The sequence below is a fragment of the Trichosurus vulpecula genome, chromosome 1 (assembly GCF_011100635.1).
Source record: "Trichosurus vulpecula isolate mTriVul1 chromosome 1, mTriVul1.pri, whole genome shotgun sequence".
Classification (NCBI taxonomy): Eukaryota; Metazoa; Chordata; class Mammalia; order Diprotodontia; family Phalangeridae; genus Trichosurus; species Trichosurus vulpecula.
The window spans coordinates 254,111,634-254,128,232 of record NC_050573.1 but is presented as its reverse complement, the minus strand read 5'-3'; the positions used below and the strand labels follow the sequence as shown (position 1 = coordinate 254,128,232).

Genomic DNA, 16,599 nt, shown 5'->3' with positions numbered 1-16,599 from the left:
GGTATTGCAATCCCCCTTGAAGACATGAAGACACTGAGGACCAGAGAAGTGAAGAGATTTGCCCAAGGTCATTGCCTAAAAGGAGGTAGACTTCCAACTCAAACCTATGCCTTCTAAGTCCAAGCTCAGTGCTTTTTACACTCCAGAACACTGCCTTCCCTGTTCTGGTGAGCTCAGGATCCTTTGGGGGAACTACTTGGGGTACAGAAAAAGGAATCAAAATTCAGGAAATGGGACATGCTTTAGCAAGAATGGTTTATTGACTTTGCCCAAGTTAATAACAAAGCGAAAATACTGCTTTGTGGAAAAATGTGATACTATTAACTCCATAAAAGGTGGTCCTTTCTCCCCTGTCAAACCTCTATTAATAGCTATTTGCCACAGAGAAAAATGACATTTATTTACTCTGTTGGATTGCTGACTACAGCTGTGGTTGAAAAAGAGTATGGACTCAGTTGGGCAGCAATGGTGTAATGGCGATGACCAGCATCATTGGCGGTGAACACCACCTGGAAGGCAAAGCAACCACTGTTAGAATCAGTGCCTGGAGAGTGAATGTTATAGAGGATCAGTTCAAAGTTTCTGTTGCAGGAACTTTCAAGCAGGTTTCCTCTTCCCTCATAATTTGCTCACCCTTTCACAATATGAGGACTTTTCCTAACAAGAAGAGCAGTGCTAGAAAATGAAATGAAGTAGTAAAGGTCCTGTCTATAGAGTTTGTGAAGGAAAAAGGAGGGGGGAGAGAAGAACCCCATTGTAGGACATGTTATAGATTCATGTTGCAAGTATGAGCTGGATAATGGGGCCTCTGAGTTTCTTTCTAATTCTACCATTCTGTGATTGTTAGACAAATTCCCTGCATGGACTGGTTTTTGCAGAAAGGAGTGGTATCATTTTTTTTTGTTGTTGTTGTTCAAACAGTTTGGAAGGGTTTTAACAAGGAATGGAAATCTAAATATATTATTGACTTAAATGACTGACCTTATGTTCCTTCCTCAGAGAAAAGAAAAACAGTTCCTCCCCAATACAAAGAAGAAAAAAAGAGACAGTTTCTGTTTTCAAGGACTTTAGAATTTACTATATTAATACTAATAACACTTAGAATTAAATAATGTCTTTATTTGTCCTCCCCCCGCAACTTTCTCCTTAGTAGAGACGTGGAAGAAGCCTATATTAGACATAGGGACCACTGTGGACACAAATGAATAGAGACAGAAGACTACAGGGGGTGGCACAGGATGGATAGTGGTCTGATTTGGATGAGAGAAGGGTGAAATAAAGCTGGAAAGGTAGCATGGAACCAGATTTGGGAGGTCTTTGAATGCCACAATCAGGAGTTTTTATTTTATCCCATATTCGGAAGGGAGTCACCAAAGCTTTTAAGGTAGGAAGAAAAGTCTCATAGTCAAAACAATGCTTTAGGAAGATTACCTTTTCAGATATATGAAGGAAATATTAGAGAGGAGGGAGACTAATGGCAGGAAGACCTGCTGGGATGTTATCACAACAACCCAGAGTCCCAAACTAGGGCAGTGATTGTGGCAATGGAAAGGAGGGGACAAATATAAGAGGTATTCAGATAAGGGAGGGGGAAACAGTGAGAGAGAAGAAAGAGTCAAATATGACTCTGAACATTGGGAGTTGTGTGAGAAATTATAGAAGGCTTCCTCAGTAGAAATAGGAAAAGTGGAAGAGGGGGACAGGTTTAGAGGAGACGATGATGAATTCCATTTTGCACATGTTGAGTTATAGGTGCCCTGGTGGAGATGTCTAGCAGGCAGTTGGAGAGGTAGCTCTGGGATTTAGGGAAGAGATTGGAGCTAGATGTACCAGTTTGGAAGTTTGTTAGATAGGATAAAAGGAAAGGTTATATGTTCTTTGTTTTTAAGAATATTGGAGATCTGAGCATGGTTACAGGCAAAGGGGAAGAAGCCAATAGAGGGGAAGCAAATGGGGATGAAAGAAAATGTAAGGCTAGTTGCTTTCAGAAGACAGGAGATGTGGCCAAGACTGAGGTGGAAGAGCCTTTACGAGGGAGACTACCACTTCATCTTCTCGGACTGAAGGGAAGAAAATGAGATTTTGAGGTTTGGAAGAAGGGAGGCAAGTGAAAGGCAAGGCCATTTGTTGAGGGTGAAGGAGGTAGGAGGGTGTTGGAAACTTGAGGAAAGATCAGAAGGTTGGAGACAGCATCTCTAGCAAGCAATAATATCAGTAAGTTATTTTTTAAAGGATCAGTGTGCTTCTGTGAGGGTCTAGCTGAAGAACAAGAATTTGTTGCAGGTCCAGTCAAGATTTTTTGTGGCTTCTCTCATATGTACTTTCGAAATTCAGCACTTACAAATCTGATTTACCTCGATCAAGATAGTGCAGGAATCTCTTCATGGGGGCAGAGGAGAGAGACAGAGAGACCTTTCTTATATTGGTTCTCTAGTAGTTTTGTAGACAAGGGACAAGGGAGCTTTGGGAACCAACTACTGTATGCTCTGCTGAGGGTGGGAACCTAGCATTACTTTTATAACTGGTTTTATTTTCAAACTGAAGAACAAGTGTTTATTATACACATAAAAAACTGTGATATTGAAGGGAAAGTAAAAATGTCTTAGGTGCCACTGACTACTACAAGTACGAAATAGAAATTCTGAAATCAAATACATTGGGTCGAGGTAAAATAATCCAATTCTACTTGGTCAAGTTAGTTGGTCAAATTTTTATTCCTCATGACAAACCCAGGATTGACCATGTACTAAAATGTGACCAAGCATCCATCTTCGAGCGATGCCTCTGTCCCCTTTACAAATGTTTACAGTTAGATGCATGGGATAATAGGATTCTCTTTCCCCATCGGAATGTCTTGCTCTTTAAAATCCAGGGGACCCAAACCTTTGCCTGCTAGGATTGTCTTGCTGACTCAAGGAAATACTTCATGGTCCTGACTGACTATGGGGTAAACTTAGTACTTTCTAGACATCTGTTTTCAAAGGTGAATCACAAATGGACTATTGTATTTTTCTTTCCCGAGATGAACTAAGAAGTATTAGTGTATGCATAGTAACGTCATCTGTTGGTCACCCGAATGAAAAAGAGAAACCCAGTGTTTCGTTATACTCACATCTGCATACTCATGGAATGGGGAAACACCCAGGGCTTTCCAGTAGGAGATGGTGTCAAATTGCACTTTGTATAAACCCTCTACAAATTTGTCATCAGTTGTGAGCTCATGGATCTCTCCATTGTCATTGGTTTTCCTGGACAATGTAAAAGTGAATGTTAAATAGTGTATGGCTCTACGGGCATCAAGGAAATAATTAGCAAGATGTCACTAACACTGGTAAAATATAATTATGTACATAATATAACCCAAACTACATTTCTGCTATTTAATTTCAGTCACTTCACTGCGGTTGTTTCCATAAGGGCACCAGATGTTTATGAGGCATATAATGGAAAAAAACTCCTCATTATTTTTAGTCTACAATATTATTTTCCTTTGTGTTGGAGGTGGAGAAAATATCCATGCATATTCATGCAGGAGTCCCCAGTGCTTTGCAGGGGACTAAGTGCTTAATCAATGTTTGTTGAATAGCATTATATACAGTGAGCGGCTTGGATTAGATGATCTCTGAGGTCCCTTTTAGCTCCAAATCCTACGAGATGAATTGAATAATTCAGTCTCCAAATGCAGTTCTCACACTGAGATTGCATTTTCCTCTCACATGCATGAGTTTTTTTTTGTTTTTAACAATTCAGGGAGATTTGGATGTGCAAGCAGACACCTAAGGTACGAAAAAGAACAGGAAGCTTATCCCTTTATTTGCTTAATCTCCCCAGTTACTGATTTACAAATGGAATCTGTCTGGTTTTTGTTGTTTCCTAAAGGTAAAGTGCAGGATCAATCCAATAACATCACTTGGGCAGAGGGTGAAGCGGTTGCAAAAAACAGAGGGACAGGGAAGGTGGCCATGTTCTTGATAGCTTTGTACCTTCTCTTTAGTCCTTTCTTTGATTGTTTTCATTTTTCTTCTAATACTGAAACAATAGCTCAAGTTGGATGCATTATTTTCTTTTCCTTGACAAGTCATCTGAATTCTCTGTTGTTGGAATGGCATTACCTGCTTAGAATACTCTATTGGCCTACTTTTCAAATTCTGCTTGGAATTTGTGTAGATAAAAAATGAACAAACAAATACAAATTCAGTTAAAATCCCCTCAAGAAAATAGACTTCCTAATGATGGGTGAAGAATCATAATGTGGTTATTGCAGATTCAATTAAACCACAAAAGTACTCTTTCCAAGGGACATAAATACTAAACAGCTTCTCTTCTTCCATTCAGTTCTGTAAGGCTAGGTTGGCTGCTCTGTCTCTAGATCAACTTGGGTTTCTTAACAGGTGCAATGATTTCTCTGAAGAGCTTCAAGGGTAGGGATGCCTTAGTGAGCAGGATCTAGCACTCACTTTTGTGTTAAATGGCAGGTGTTACCTGAAAGTAGACTATAGAATCATAGCTCCAGAGCTGGAAGGAATCTTAGAGGTCATTGAATCCAATCCCTTCATTTCACAAATGAGTAAACTGAGGTACAGAGAGATTGTGATTGCCCTGGAACATATATCTGCCTAGGTCTCAGGCAGGATTTGGGCGTATCTCTAACAGGTTTTTGAGGTATCTAACTGAGCACTGGCCCAAGTGTTGAGACTTGAAATTTAGTCCTGGCTCAGCTGCTTACTATCAGTAGGAGCTTAAATAAGAAATTTCATCTCTCTGGGTCTTATCTGCAAAATGGGGATTAAAAACATTTACACGACCTACCTCCAAAGGTGGCTAATGTCAGTAGAGCTTTTTTTTTGAAGTGTGAAGAACTCTACTCTTCTTTGAAATATCTGAGACTTCATGAATGTGAATACTCCCTCCACTGATTTAAATTACACCCCTTCTATGCCTAAGTAGATGGACTTCATGAGATGTTTGTGGCTAATCTTCTGATGATCTTTTTATATAGGAATTACAATTTTTGAGGGCAGGGACTGTTTCATCTTTGTGGCCCCAGTGCCTAGTATGCTTAGTATACTAAATGCTTAATAAATATTTGTTCATTGATTGCACCACTCTGAAATAACCTAGGATGGTCCTCAGACGACAGGCATATAATACAGTTAATCATTGGACCTGAACTAATTGTCTCTCTAGCTTGGTGGGATCTGTTGGAACTTTATCCTCTGCTGACATATGATTGAGGAGCCCAGGATTGACTACATACTAAAAAAAGTGAGCAAGCATTAATCCAGAAGTGATGCCTCTGTCCCCTTTCCAAATGTTTGCAGTTAGATGCATGGGATAATAGGATTTTCTTTCCTCATCTTTAAAAAAATGGTAGAGAAGCAACTGGAAAAATTAATAACCAAAGGCAACATTTATATAATGGATGTAAATCATTTTACAAAGGGCAGGTGCTGGTCACTTACCCAGCTGCAAAGAGCTCCCAAGTTTGCTCCTCAGTTTTTTTGAACACTTTCACATCCACATTGACTGCTGGCCTTCCTCGGACTGCATCGAGGACTTTAACCATCAGAGGGCACTTGGAATCCTCACCTCCATGGGGCTGTGGAAGGCAACAGAAAATCTCAGTGGGGTGTTGGAAACCTGATGTGAGATAGGCAAGTGCATGCTTTCCTCATTCTTAGTATTCCCCAAAATGACTTTGGGGTCCCATTGGAAAGCTGTTTCTCATGTGCGGCCAGCTTTTGCCCTGGGGTATCTTGCCACTGCAGCAGTATCTACAAAGCTCTTGGAGATGCTGAACAAATTAAGCCCATTCATCTAGATTGAATTCCTAGTCAGATGTAATAGGAGGGGCACCCGGACTCTTCAAACCTGTGGTAGGAGTTGCCCCGGAAAATATTGGATAATTGGATTATTTAATGGGGCAGCTGGGTGGTGTAATGGATATTGATGGACTTGAAGCAGAGAAGCCTTGAGCTTGAATCTCACCTTAAACACTTATTAGCTGTGTGACCCTGGGCAAGTAACTTAACTGCTCTCAGCTTCAGTTTGCTCCTCTGTAAAATGGGTATTATACTGGCACCTACCTCATAGAATTGTTGTAAGGACCAAATGAGGTAACATAAGAGCTGTGTAAACATTAAAGCGCCAGGTAGGTACTAGCTATCCACAATGATGATGATGCCTCTAGAGTAACTTTAGAGTCAATGGCGTATACTTTTTAAACATTGGATAATGATCGTTAGCTGATGCTTAATTTAAGGTTCGAAAAGTATTTTACATATCTTATCTCATTTGATCCTCACAATAACCCATCAAGTAGGTATTATTGTTAGCTCTGTTTTACAGATAAGGAAATCGAGGACGGATGAAGTTAAGTGACTTATCCAGGGTCACATAGTTGGTGTCTGAGACAGGGTATGAACTCAGGTCTCCCCAATATGCAAGCTTCCTTCTCAGGATAATTTTTACAGTAGATGAAAGAATTAGGTAAGAATGTGATCAAACTTTATCCTTTCCAAATCAAGAATCTTTAAAGGTTCAATGAGTATGTCACAGGATCGCAGAATTTCCAAGTTGGAAGGGACCTCAGGAGCCATGAAATCCAACCTGTACTTGAGTGAGACTCCCTTCTATAACATACTTGGCAAGGGTCATCCAGGCCTCACTTAAAGACTCTAACAAGAGGGGGTCCCCTCCAGCACAAGGCAGCTTAGTCTACTTTGGGACGGCTTTATGTTTTGAGAAGTTCTATTGCCTTCTGGGGCCAGGGGGATATGTTACGCAGCCAGAGGATTGCATTATAGTCTCATCTACATTTGTTCTCCATGCAGAAATTTTACAAAGGCCAGGACCCCTGGAAAACTAGCATTAATTCCACTCCTATTTCTATTATTCATCAGCAATTACTGAGGCACCAACTGTTCCAAAGAAGCAGTAAGAACATAGCGGAGAATGTTAAATTCCCTGTTCAATTCAGTTGACATTTGATGGAACTTAACCCTCTCTGGGGGTTACTTCAATTTAATTGCATTTTAAAAGATAGACCATTAATTATAAAAATTTTAAAAAGTAACTTAATCAGAAGAAGTCATTTTTACCTTGTCCACTATGGATATGAGAAGTTTACCGCAAAAGGACTACTTTCAGGAACCAAACTTACCACAGATGCAGCCTCAGGCACAAACAGCAGTCCAGTAAGGCAGAGGAGCAGCAGGGAATGAAAAGCCATTTTGCTGGTAATGAACAAATCTGTGTGCCAACCTCTCCCAGCTTGAGGCTTTTATACCCCAGTCCTTTGATTTAAGCCGCTTATCCTCGCCTAAAGGACCTCAAATCTGCTGATTCTGATTATTTACCTAGTCAACAGTAAGAGAATAAGTAACTCACTCAAATATGAACCTTGTCTAGAGAGATTAGGCTGTCAGAACATTCTCTCTATGGAAAATTGCTAGGATTCATTTGCTTGTAATAATAGAATCCATTTTCATTGGAATGCCATTGGAGATTGGATTATATTGGAATATCATTGGACAAATATCACTGGATATATTTGCATGGAATATCATTCTTAGTAGACTAAAAGATTCAAAGGGTTTAGAGCTGGAAGGGAATCTGAGTGTAGATCATCAAGTCTAGCTTTGTTGTTTAACAGATGAAGAAACTGAGGCCAAGGAAGGCTCGAACAAGGTCATACAGGTAATAAGTAGCATAGTCACTACCTTAACCATAACCTAGTATTCAAACCCAAGACAATTCAGATACATAAGCTGTGCAACCCTGGACAAGTCACTTAAGTTTTCTGTGCCTCAGTTTCCTTATCAGTGAAACTATGGACTTGGCCTTGATGATTTCTGAGTTTTCTTTTATCTTTGACTCTGTGATCCTGTGATTCTGTGACCTCTAACTTCAGGTTCAAGGCTCCTGCTCTTAGATTATGGTCTTGGTTGTTCCTTTATAGCCCCCCTGTATACTTCCATGTTTTTCTTGCTGTTTGTTCAGCTACAGATGAATTATTTTTTTCCTTCAACCACAGTGTTTATCTCTCTATGCTAAAACGGTGCATTAAAACACATCACATGCCTTTATATATAATGATGAGCCTACAGAGAAACCCACCCACCCTTTTCCTATGACAGCATCTGAATGTAAAAAGGTTTGGTTTTAGCCAAACTAATTCACCAGAATGCTTTGCCGTTGTCAGCATTTTCTCTCCCGATTTTTTGCGCTTCCCGCATTGAGACTACCTAAGCCCAAGGTAAAATGTCTCATGCCTAACAAGAATTGGCAAGAATGAGCAGCTGAGGCAACCAGAACAGTGGTGACCATCCAGCATCTTCTCTCCCCTGGCACACCCAGCCCCAGCCTGACCAGCTGCCTTCTGTCAGAATCAGAATTGCAGGGGTGTGATCAGACAGCTGTTAGAACTGGAGGCAGTGATTACCATAACATTACATTCATCTTGACAGTCTTGCAAGCCCAGGAACTGAAATCATCTGATTGCATTTATCAAATGCCAACCCATGTGCGATGCTGTTTAAAGTGCTATGCCGAGCAATTGAGACAGAGCTCATCCCCGATGGAGACACTGACATAGGCAAATATTGTTGAGAGCATAGAGAAGATGAAAAATACTCAACAAATATTTGGCCAGGGGATGGACATTTTGGAGCCAATCCATTGTTAAGTTTTCTAAGCGAGTATTTACACCTCAGATATTGGCAAGAGTTCGATTTATTATTTTGTGGATTGTCTACTTAAGAAAGTGTTAACAATGCAAATCCAACTTAAAAGTGTGTATGCATACATTCCCTCCTCCCCCCCAATTGCTTTTTGCAGGCAGCTAGGTATCATGATGAATAGAATTCTGGGCCTGCAGTCAGGAAGACCTGAGTTCAAAGTCAGCCTCAGATACTTTCTAACTGTGTGACCCTGTGCAAGTCACTTAACTTCTGTCTGCCTCAGTTTCTTCAACCGTGAAAAAGGGATCATAATAACAACTCCTTCACAGGGTTGTTCTGAGGACCAAATGAGAACACATTTGTAAAAGCTTAGCATAGTGTGGCACTACTTTCCCCTTCCCCTCTCTAGAGCTGGTTATTAAACTTTTATGAGCACATCCCTATTTTGCTCTATAAACATTGTTTGGACTCAGTAGTAGAAGAATCAGGGAATGGAGTCATCACCAGACTGCAGGCTAATAATATAATAACAATAATAATGAAAACAATCAAGGTTTGTGACATTCATTACATCCATTCTCTCATACAAGCCTTACAATATCCCTGGGTAAGAGCCATTAGAAACCCAATGTCCAATAAGGGGTGGTGGTCTATAGGAAGTCCTCATATTTCCTTTGAACAACCCATGGAGAATTGTCATACAAGCGGAGATGGAAGGGAACTCGAGGCACAATGTAAGTTCAATCACCTGGTTATACTCCCTCGTTTTTACAAATGAGGAAACTGAGGGTCATAGAAACCATATAGACAGTATGTAACAGAGCCAGTGTTCAAAACTATGTCCTTTGACTTGAACTCCATTGTGCTAGGAAGAGTCAAAGATGGGGAAAATGAAGCAGTTCTACCATCTTTGTGCTTAGTTTGGGCTGATATCGTATATTCAGTTTGAGATGGCTTGGAGATGGACTATTAGATGGAGTATTATGCAAGATAAAGAAATCTGCCTGTTATCTGCATGTGACTAGAGAAATTCATGGGACTGTGGTGGCAGCTGCAGAGATGGCCGTGGAGATGGGGTCAGAGGCCTCCGTGTGCCAGGAGGACTGGTGACTGCCTGTGTGAACAGAAGCCATCCTAATGAGGTACCCAGACTCAGGAAGTGTTTGAGGGGGCAAAGAGCAAGACAATGTTTTAAAGTCAGTTTTCAATTTTCTTTTTTTCCCCAGCTATGTATGTGTCACTGTCTTCTGGTTTTGAAGGCACCCCTGCTGATAGGGTTACACCTTGTCTAGGTAACTGAGATGAAAAAGACCATTAAGACTTCTGTACTCATCTTATTATCCCAGTTGATTAGTGAGTGTTGCTGGGATATTCGGCTGTTTAAGGACCCATCCAACCCTCTGACTCATAATAAACAGGTTTATTTCGTGTCATAGAGAAAAATTATAGCACCTACCTCACACAGGATCAGATGGGAACATATGCAAAACACTTCATATACCTTGAAGCATTACGTAAATGCTAGCTATTATTACTAAATTAGGTGATCTGACATGATGAGAGTGAATCTCTCCAACCTTTGGTCATGCACTAGTCACCATTAATGCCTTCTTTCACCATTGTTAGGGGTCAGCTGGTTAGAGCCACAGAGGTCAACTGTCAGTCTGACCAGTTAGGTCAAACACATAGAGAATATGGGTCAGAGATGAGACCTGAACTCAGGTGTTCCAGACTCTGGCTTTTTATCCATTACCTCATGTTGCCTGAAAAAAAATATAAGCTTAGGCTACATAATGTCCACAGAAAAGGAGGGAAAAACTCTTTGTCTGTTTTTAGATCATATCTGGAATACTGTGTTCAATTTGGATGACACGTTTGAGGAAGGCCATTACTAAGTTGGAGTGCTGCTTTAAGAGGCCAATTAGATAAGAGAATTGAAGGCCAATAACGGCGTGTGAGGATTGGGAGATGAAACTGGAGGTGTTTAGTTTGGAGATTTCTAATGCAATTGATAGCTCTCTTCAAGAATTTGAAAAGTTCATGTGGCAGAAGCCCAGAGGGCAGAGCGAGTAACAGTGAGTAGAAACTTCAGAAAAAGAAATTTCACCTTGAGGTTAGGAAAATTTTCCTAGCAATTAGAACCACCCAGAAATGGAATGAGCTGTCTCGAGAGGTGGTGGGCTCCTTGCCACAAGAAGTCTCCAAGCAAAGGCTGAATGGACACTTTGAGGGATGTCGTAAAGAGGAGCCTTAGGTATGGGTCTGAGTAGAAGATCGCTGGGGTCCTTGCCACCTCTGAGCTTTTTGTGTTTCTGTTCACATTAGATTGAAAATAGATTTCAGAAATACTGTTTTCCCATCTTTCACTCATATCTTTTGTGGAGGAAGCCTGAGCGCTTTGGGCTCAATTTGAATCAACATATGTATTAAATCTGAAATCCTTATGCATTAATCATTTGTCAAACTCCATTAAGAAAGGGTGACAAGAGAACATTTATCTCCAGCCTATGGCAAATTACCAGCATTGTCGTTTCTTGACTTCCCAACGTCTAAGAAAAGTGCCAATGGAATTCCTCCAAGTGTGTCTAAAAATTGGTGAATAGAACCTAAAGCATGTAAGTAATGGATGAAGCTCACGTGGGAGGAAGAATAACTCAACGGAATTGCCCTTTCGGAAATCTCAGCTTAAAGGAGTTTGATATACAAGCCTTCATGTGGTTAAAAGCATTGGATGTGTAGAAGCCAAGAATGTACTCCAGCAGAGCAGCGATACCCATGGCATGTCTGCCTCCATAACGCTTATCCCTGGCACCTCTTAATAGTATGCAAATGTGCAATTTCTAATATGTTGGAGAGTTGTGTACTTTTAATTGTCATTTGTGTACAATGTGTATCTTTAGTTATACTATAATTTATTATAATAATAATAACAGCTAGCATTTACATGCTTTCTGGTTCACAAGCAACTTTATAAATATTAACTCCTTTTGTTCTCACAGCAGCCTTGAAAGGAAGGTTCTATTATTATTTCCAATTTACAGTCTGGGAAACCGAGGCAGAGTTTAAGTGACTTGCCCAGGATCACACAGCTAGTTAGTGCCTGAAGCAGAATCCGAATACAGGTCTTCCTGACTCCAGGTTAAGCACTTTATCTCCTGCTGTCTAGTTTTCATACTGGAATATTAAATGGTGATTAGGATTGGTCTGGTAGATGGTGGGAAGCTAAGTTCTGCCATGGACTCAAGAATAATCATGTATTAAAGAGCTTTGTCCCATTTCAAAGGAATTTCAGGCATGTGAGAGGTTCCTGTGGTGGAAAGACTTTCCCTTTTTTGCCTATGAAATCACACTAAACCTACTCCCAAGACCCACCTTGAATGTCAGTCTTTTCCTTTCCTTTCTTTTCTTTTCTTTTCGAGGGAGGAAGGCAGGGCAATTGAGGTTAAGTGACTTGTCCAAGGTCATACAGCTAGTAAACGTGTCAAGTGTCTGAGGTTGAATTTGAACTCAGGTCCTCCTGACTGCAGGGCCAGTGCTCTACTCACTGCACCACCTAGCTGCCCCTTATTTAACTCTTTTAGAGTTTTCATTCTCTTTTCCTAAATGTGTCCCTAGGAAGAAGAATGAAGGCTGGCCTGGCATTGGCTGCTGGAGGGCCCCTGACTTCTCGAGCTGCAGAGAGGGAAGGCTATATTCTGCCATCACTGGCTATGTCCAGATAAAGCCCCTCGAGTTTGGAGCTCACTTTTCTCTTTGCTTCTGCCTGCTCTGGCCTCTCCTTTTGTGTCCTTTCCTTGCCTTCTTTCCTGCTTGAGAATAGATTGTTTTATCTCTTCCTCAGCTCAAACTTTGTTTTCCCCAAACCCAAAGGCTACCAAATGTCATGAATCCAGGGTCCAATCTCCCTCTGCTGTGCTATCATTCCTGCCTTGAATCTTTGCCTTCCGGCCGCCTGAAGCCTCATGACTCTGGGTTCTGCCGTCTCGTACTCTTTAGCACCTGAGCCCAGAAAGGGCGATGAATCACCTAGGGTATTGTTGAAGAGGAAATATGATACAGATCAGTCATTGTAGCTCTAGGTCTAGCCGTGGATAGAGTTTTGGACTTGGAATCAGGGAGACCTGAATTCAAATCCTGCCTCAGACACTCACTAGCTATGTGACTCTGGGCAAGTAATTTATTCTTTCTGTGCCTCAGTTTCCCTATCTGTAAAAGGGAGCTAATAATAGCACCTACCATTCAGGGTTGTTGTGAAGATCAGATGAGATGATGTATGTGAAGTGCCTTAAAACCTCATAGTGCTATATAAGTGCTTGTTATTAATAATAATCAAGAGATATATGGTATATAGTAGCCATTCTCAACCCTTGTGGACTGTGTATCCTTGAGATACTCTTAGAGTTGTTGCAAGAGGTCTACAAATCCATAAAGAAACAAATATACTGTCAACTGAATAAATGTACAATTTCTGAAATGTATGATGTCATAATTAATAAAATGCATTAAAAGGGCATTTCTGAATTCTTAATAGCTTTTAGTCGTTTCATGTTTTCTCAGTCAGCAGCTGTAATAGTACAGCCACCATGTGGTGGTGGTGGGAGAGGTGGCTAAAAAATCTAACACTACTAAATGTTCCTTATATTTGAAAAGATTGAGAGACACTAATGCAGCAAAAAGAGCATAGAATTGAGGACTGCTATATAATGGAGTGTTACAGTAATCAGAGTGAGGTGACTTGGAGTCAGGAGGACCTAGGATCAAGTTCTGCCTCTCACACTTAGTTATGTGATCCTGGGCGCGTTACTTAAACTCTGTGGTTCAGGAAAATCCGTCTGATGTCTACCAAGTCACAGAGGGGCTGTGATCTGCACTAACATGTAGAAAGTTCTTTACTCCAGGTAAGAGTGACCATGAATGTATCCCTTCCTCCACAATTGGTTGCCAAGGGAAATTACAGATATTTGCAGGCTTATTAATCAATTAATCAGTGTGGTATCCATGTGATTAAAGATCTTCCCTGCCCATTAATCCCCTTAATAGGCCTCAGGTGGAGCTAGTTAAGGGAAGCTTGATTAGGAGAGGCTTGTTTGTAGGAAGGCCCACACCCTTTTGCTCATTAGGTAACAAGAGGTGTGAAGTCCTCAAAAGTAGCTGTTAAGCTCTCAGAACTGCAAGGGCTTTCAGAACTGCAAGCTTTCAGAGCTGAGGGAAGAGGGGGCGCAGGCAAGCAGACAACTACAATTTGTGAGTGAGTGCTTACGGGAAGGCACCAGCAGAGGGGAAGGTTATGGGATGGCTTGGCTCCCTGCTGAGATACTGTGTTTTAATTTCCTTGCTGTTATAATGAAGTGGACTTACTGGTTTTGGGATACAATTGCTGCTATGTTGAATTGGGGCTACTGACTTTGGGATTTGATCCTCTGGTGTCTGAATAAATGTTTTACTTCTTTTGCCTTTTATATGGTGAGTCTCTTATATTCTGTAATACAGAACTATACAGGCATATTCATGGTCACCATCGATATTGTGACACCTGCAATACAGATACAACCAGCAAAAATGTTTTGAACACCTATTATGTGCAAGGCACTGTGCTAGGGCATACAGACAGACAGAAGTAAGAAACAAAGTTTATGCCCTGAAGTTCATTTGAATCCATCTGGGAACACCAAAGGTATTCTGCACATAAAACAAACAAAAACCAGTAGAAGGTCACAGGTAAATTCTGTGAGTGGTACAAATAATTCTGAAGGTGAAGGAATCATGTTGGGCTGCAGCAATCAGGCAGGAAAGGCATGAGGAATAGCTAGAGAAAAGTCTAGAAAGGGAGGCCAAAGCCAGATTGTGAAGGAATTGGAACACTAGGGAATTTGAGTTTTTCCAGTAGGCAAATGGAAGATTTTGATTCATTGGAGGTTTTGAAGGAGTGAATGTTGTGAAAGTTAAATTTAATAATGGTATGCAGGAGGGACTGGAGAGAAAGGAGATTGGAGGTAGAAAGCCTGGCTAAAAGGTTATGACAGCAGTCTAGGGGGAAATAATAGGTGATAAAGATCTGGTCTGGTAGCAACGGAAGTAGAAAGGAAGGAACAGATGTGGAAAAGAGCAGATCTTAAGGCATTGATTAGCTAAGTAGAGTGACAGGCAAAGGCAGTGGACTGAATCTAATAACATAAAAGCATAAATATAAAGTCTTATACTTGGATTAAAAACCCAACTTCACCAATATAAGATGTAAAAAGCATGGCTAAACAATAATTTGCCTGAAAAATAGTGTTATAGAGCTGCAAGCTCAAAATGAGTTCATAATGGGATGTGACAACCAAAAACAATGGAAGTGATCTTGAGCTATAACTAGGACAGAGCACTACTAGGATAGAATAACTAATTACTCAGGTCTGGAAGACCTGAGTTATAATGCAGCTTCAGACACTTCCTAGCTGTGTTACCCAGTTGCTTCAGTTTTCTCATCTGTAAAATGATCTGGAGAAGGAAATGCAAACCACTTCAGTGTCTTTGCCAAGAAAACCCCAAATGGGGTTGTGAAGAGTCACTCACACCTGAAACAAATGAACAACAAGAGGCTACCACAGAAACCCTGTGTCCAAAATAATAGAGGTCATAGTTGCACTCTACTCTGCCCCCATTAGACCATCCTAAGGGCTTTTTGTGTTCCATTCTGGATGCAATATTTTTGGAAGGACATTCATAAGCTGAACAGTAGCCAACAGGATGAAATTAGGGCAGTGAAGGGCTTCTAGACCCTAGAGAGGGATTGTAGAGAAAGGTTCTAGAGAGAGGTGTGAAATGTAATTGGAAAATGTAAAAATAAATTAAAATATAGTACAACATAGATAATGTTTATTTGTGGTTTTCTTGAGATTGATACCACTGCTCTAGAAGGCTCGCTGGTAGCAACTAGGGATGTTCAGCCTGGAAAAGGAAAAAAAATTAGGTGGATTCCATAGCTGTCTTAAAATATATTTTAAAAATTCTATTTATTTTTTAAATTTTTATTCATTTATTTTTAATTTATGGAATAAAACAAGCATTTCCATGACATAGCATAATAAAAAATGATTGCACATGAAACTCCAAATCTATTATGTACAGCTTGCTATTCCTATTAAATACATAATAAAGTTATCATATAAATTACTTTTTTTCCTTTTTCTTTTAAAGTCTATCATATAGAAGACTTATTCTCCTTAGCCCTGGAAGGAAGAACTAGGAGCAATCAATTAATGAACAATAATTTATTAAGTGCCTACTATGTTCCAGTCACTGTGCTAGGCACTTGATATTCCTAAAGTGTATGTCTGAACTATAGCATCCCTCTCTTCATTCAATAAAATCCAGTGGCTCCCTATTACATCTAGGATGGAATATAAAATTCTCCTTTTGGCTTTTAAAGATCTCCATAACCTGTCCCCTTTCTACATTACCAGGCTTCTCACATCTTAGTCCCCTCTACATACTCTAAGATCTATTGACACTGGCCTCCTATCACAGATGGTCCTCCACATCCCAACTCTGGGCATTTTCATTGGCTGTCCTCCGTGCCTGAAATGTTCTTCCTACTCCTCTTCACCTCCTAGGCCTGGATTCCTTCAAGTCTCAGCTAAAGTCCCGCGCTTTGCACTCTCTCAGTTCCCCTCAATACCAGTACTCCTTCGGAATACCCATCTGTCCTGTGTGTATTGTGTTTGTAACTGATTGTTTGCATGGTTTTTTTTTCCTCCATTAGCACATGAGCTCCTTGAGAGCAAGGACTGTTTTTTGCCTTTCTTTATATCTTTAGTATAGTGCCTGGCGCATAGTAGGCACTGAATAAAGGCTAGTTGACTGAGGATACAAAGATAAAAAGCAAGATAGTTCCTGCCCTCCAGGAGCTTACATCCTATTGGGTAGAAAATGT

The 16,599-nt window shown here is 40.5% G+C and overlaps 1 protein-coding gene across 1 annotated transcript; it reads right to left on the bottom strand.

Moving 5' to 3' along the window:
- Nucleotides 1–238: 238 nt before the first annotated feature.
- TTR (transthyretin) lies at nt 239–7,272 on the bottom strand. The gene is made up of 4 exons (XM_036755555.1): nt 7,163–7,272; nt 5,463–5,599; nt 3,113–3,248; nt 239–509 (listed from the first exon to the last, which is right to left on the bottom strand). The coding sequence occupies exons 1-4, from the start codon at nt 7,229–7,231 to the stop codon at nt 402–404; spliced, it is 450 nt and encodes a 149-aa protein (XP_036611450.1). The 5' UTR covers nt 7,232–7,272; the 3' UTR covers nt 239–401.
- Nucleotides 7,273–16,599: the final 9,327 nt, after the last annotated feature.

Coding starts and splice junctions, on each gene's coding strand:
- TTR (XM_036755555.1), bottom strand. CDS start 7,231: ATGGCTTTTCATTCCCTGCTGCTCCTCTGCCTTACTGGACTGCTGTTT. Junction 5,600..7,162: donor TGCCTGAGGCTGCATCTGTG/GTAAGTTTGGTT, acceptor TGCCTTCCACAG/CCCCATGGAGGTGAGGATTC. Junction 510..3,112: donor CATTCCATGAGTATGCAGAT/GTGAGTATAACG, acceptor TTTGCCTTCCAG/GTGGTGTTCACCGCCAATGA.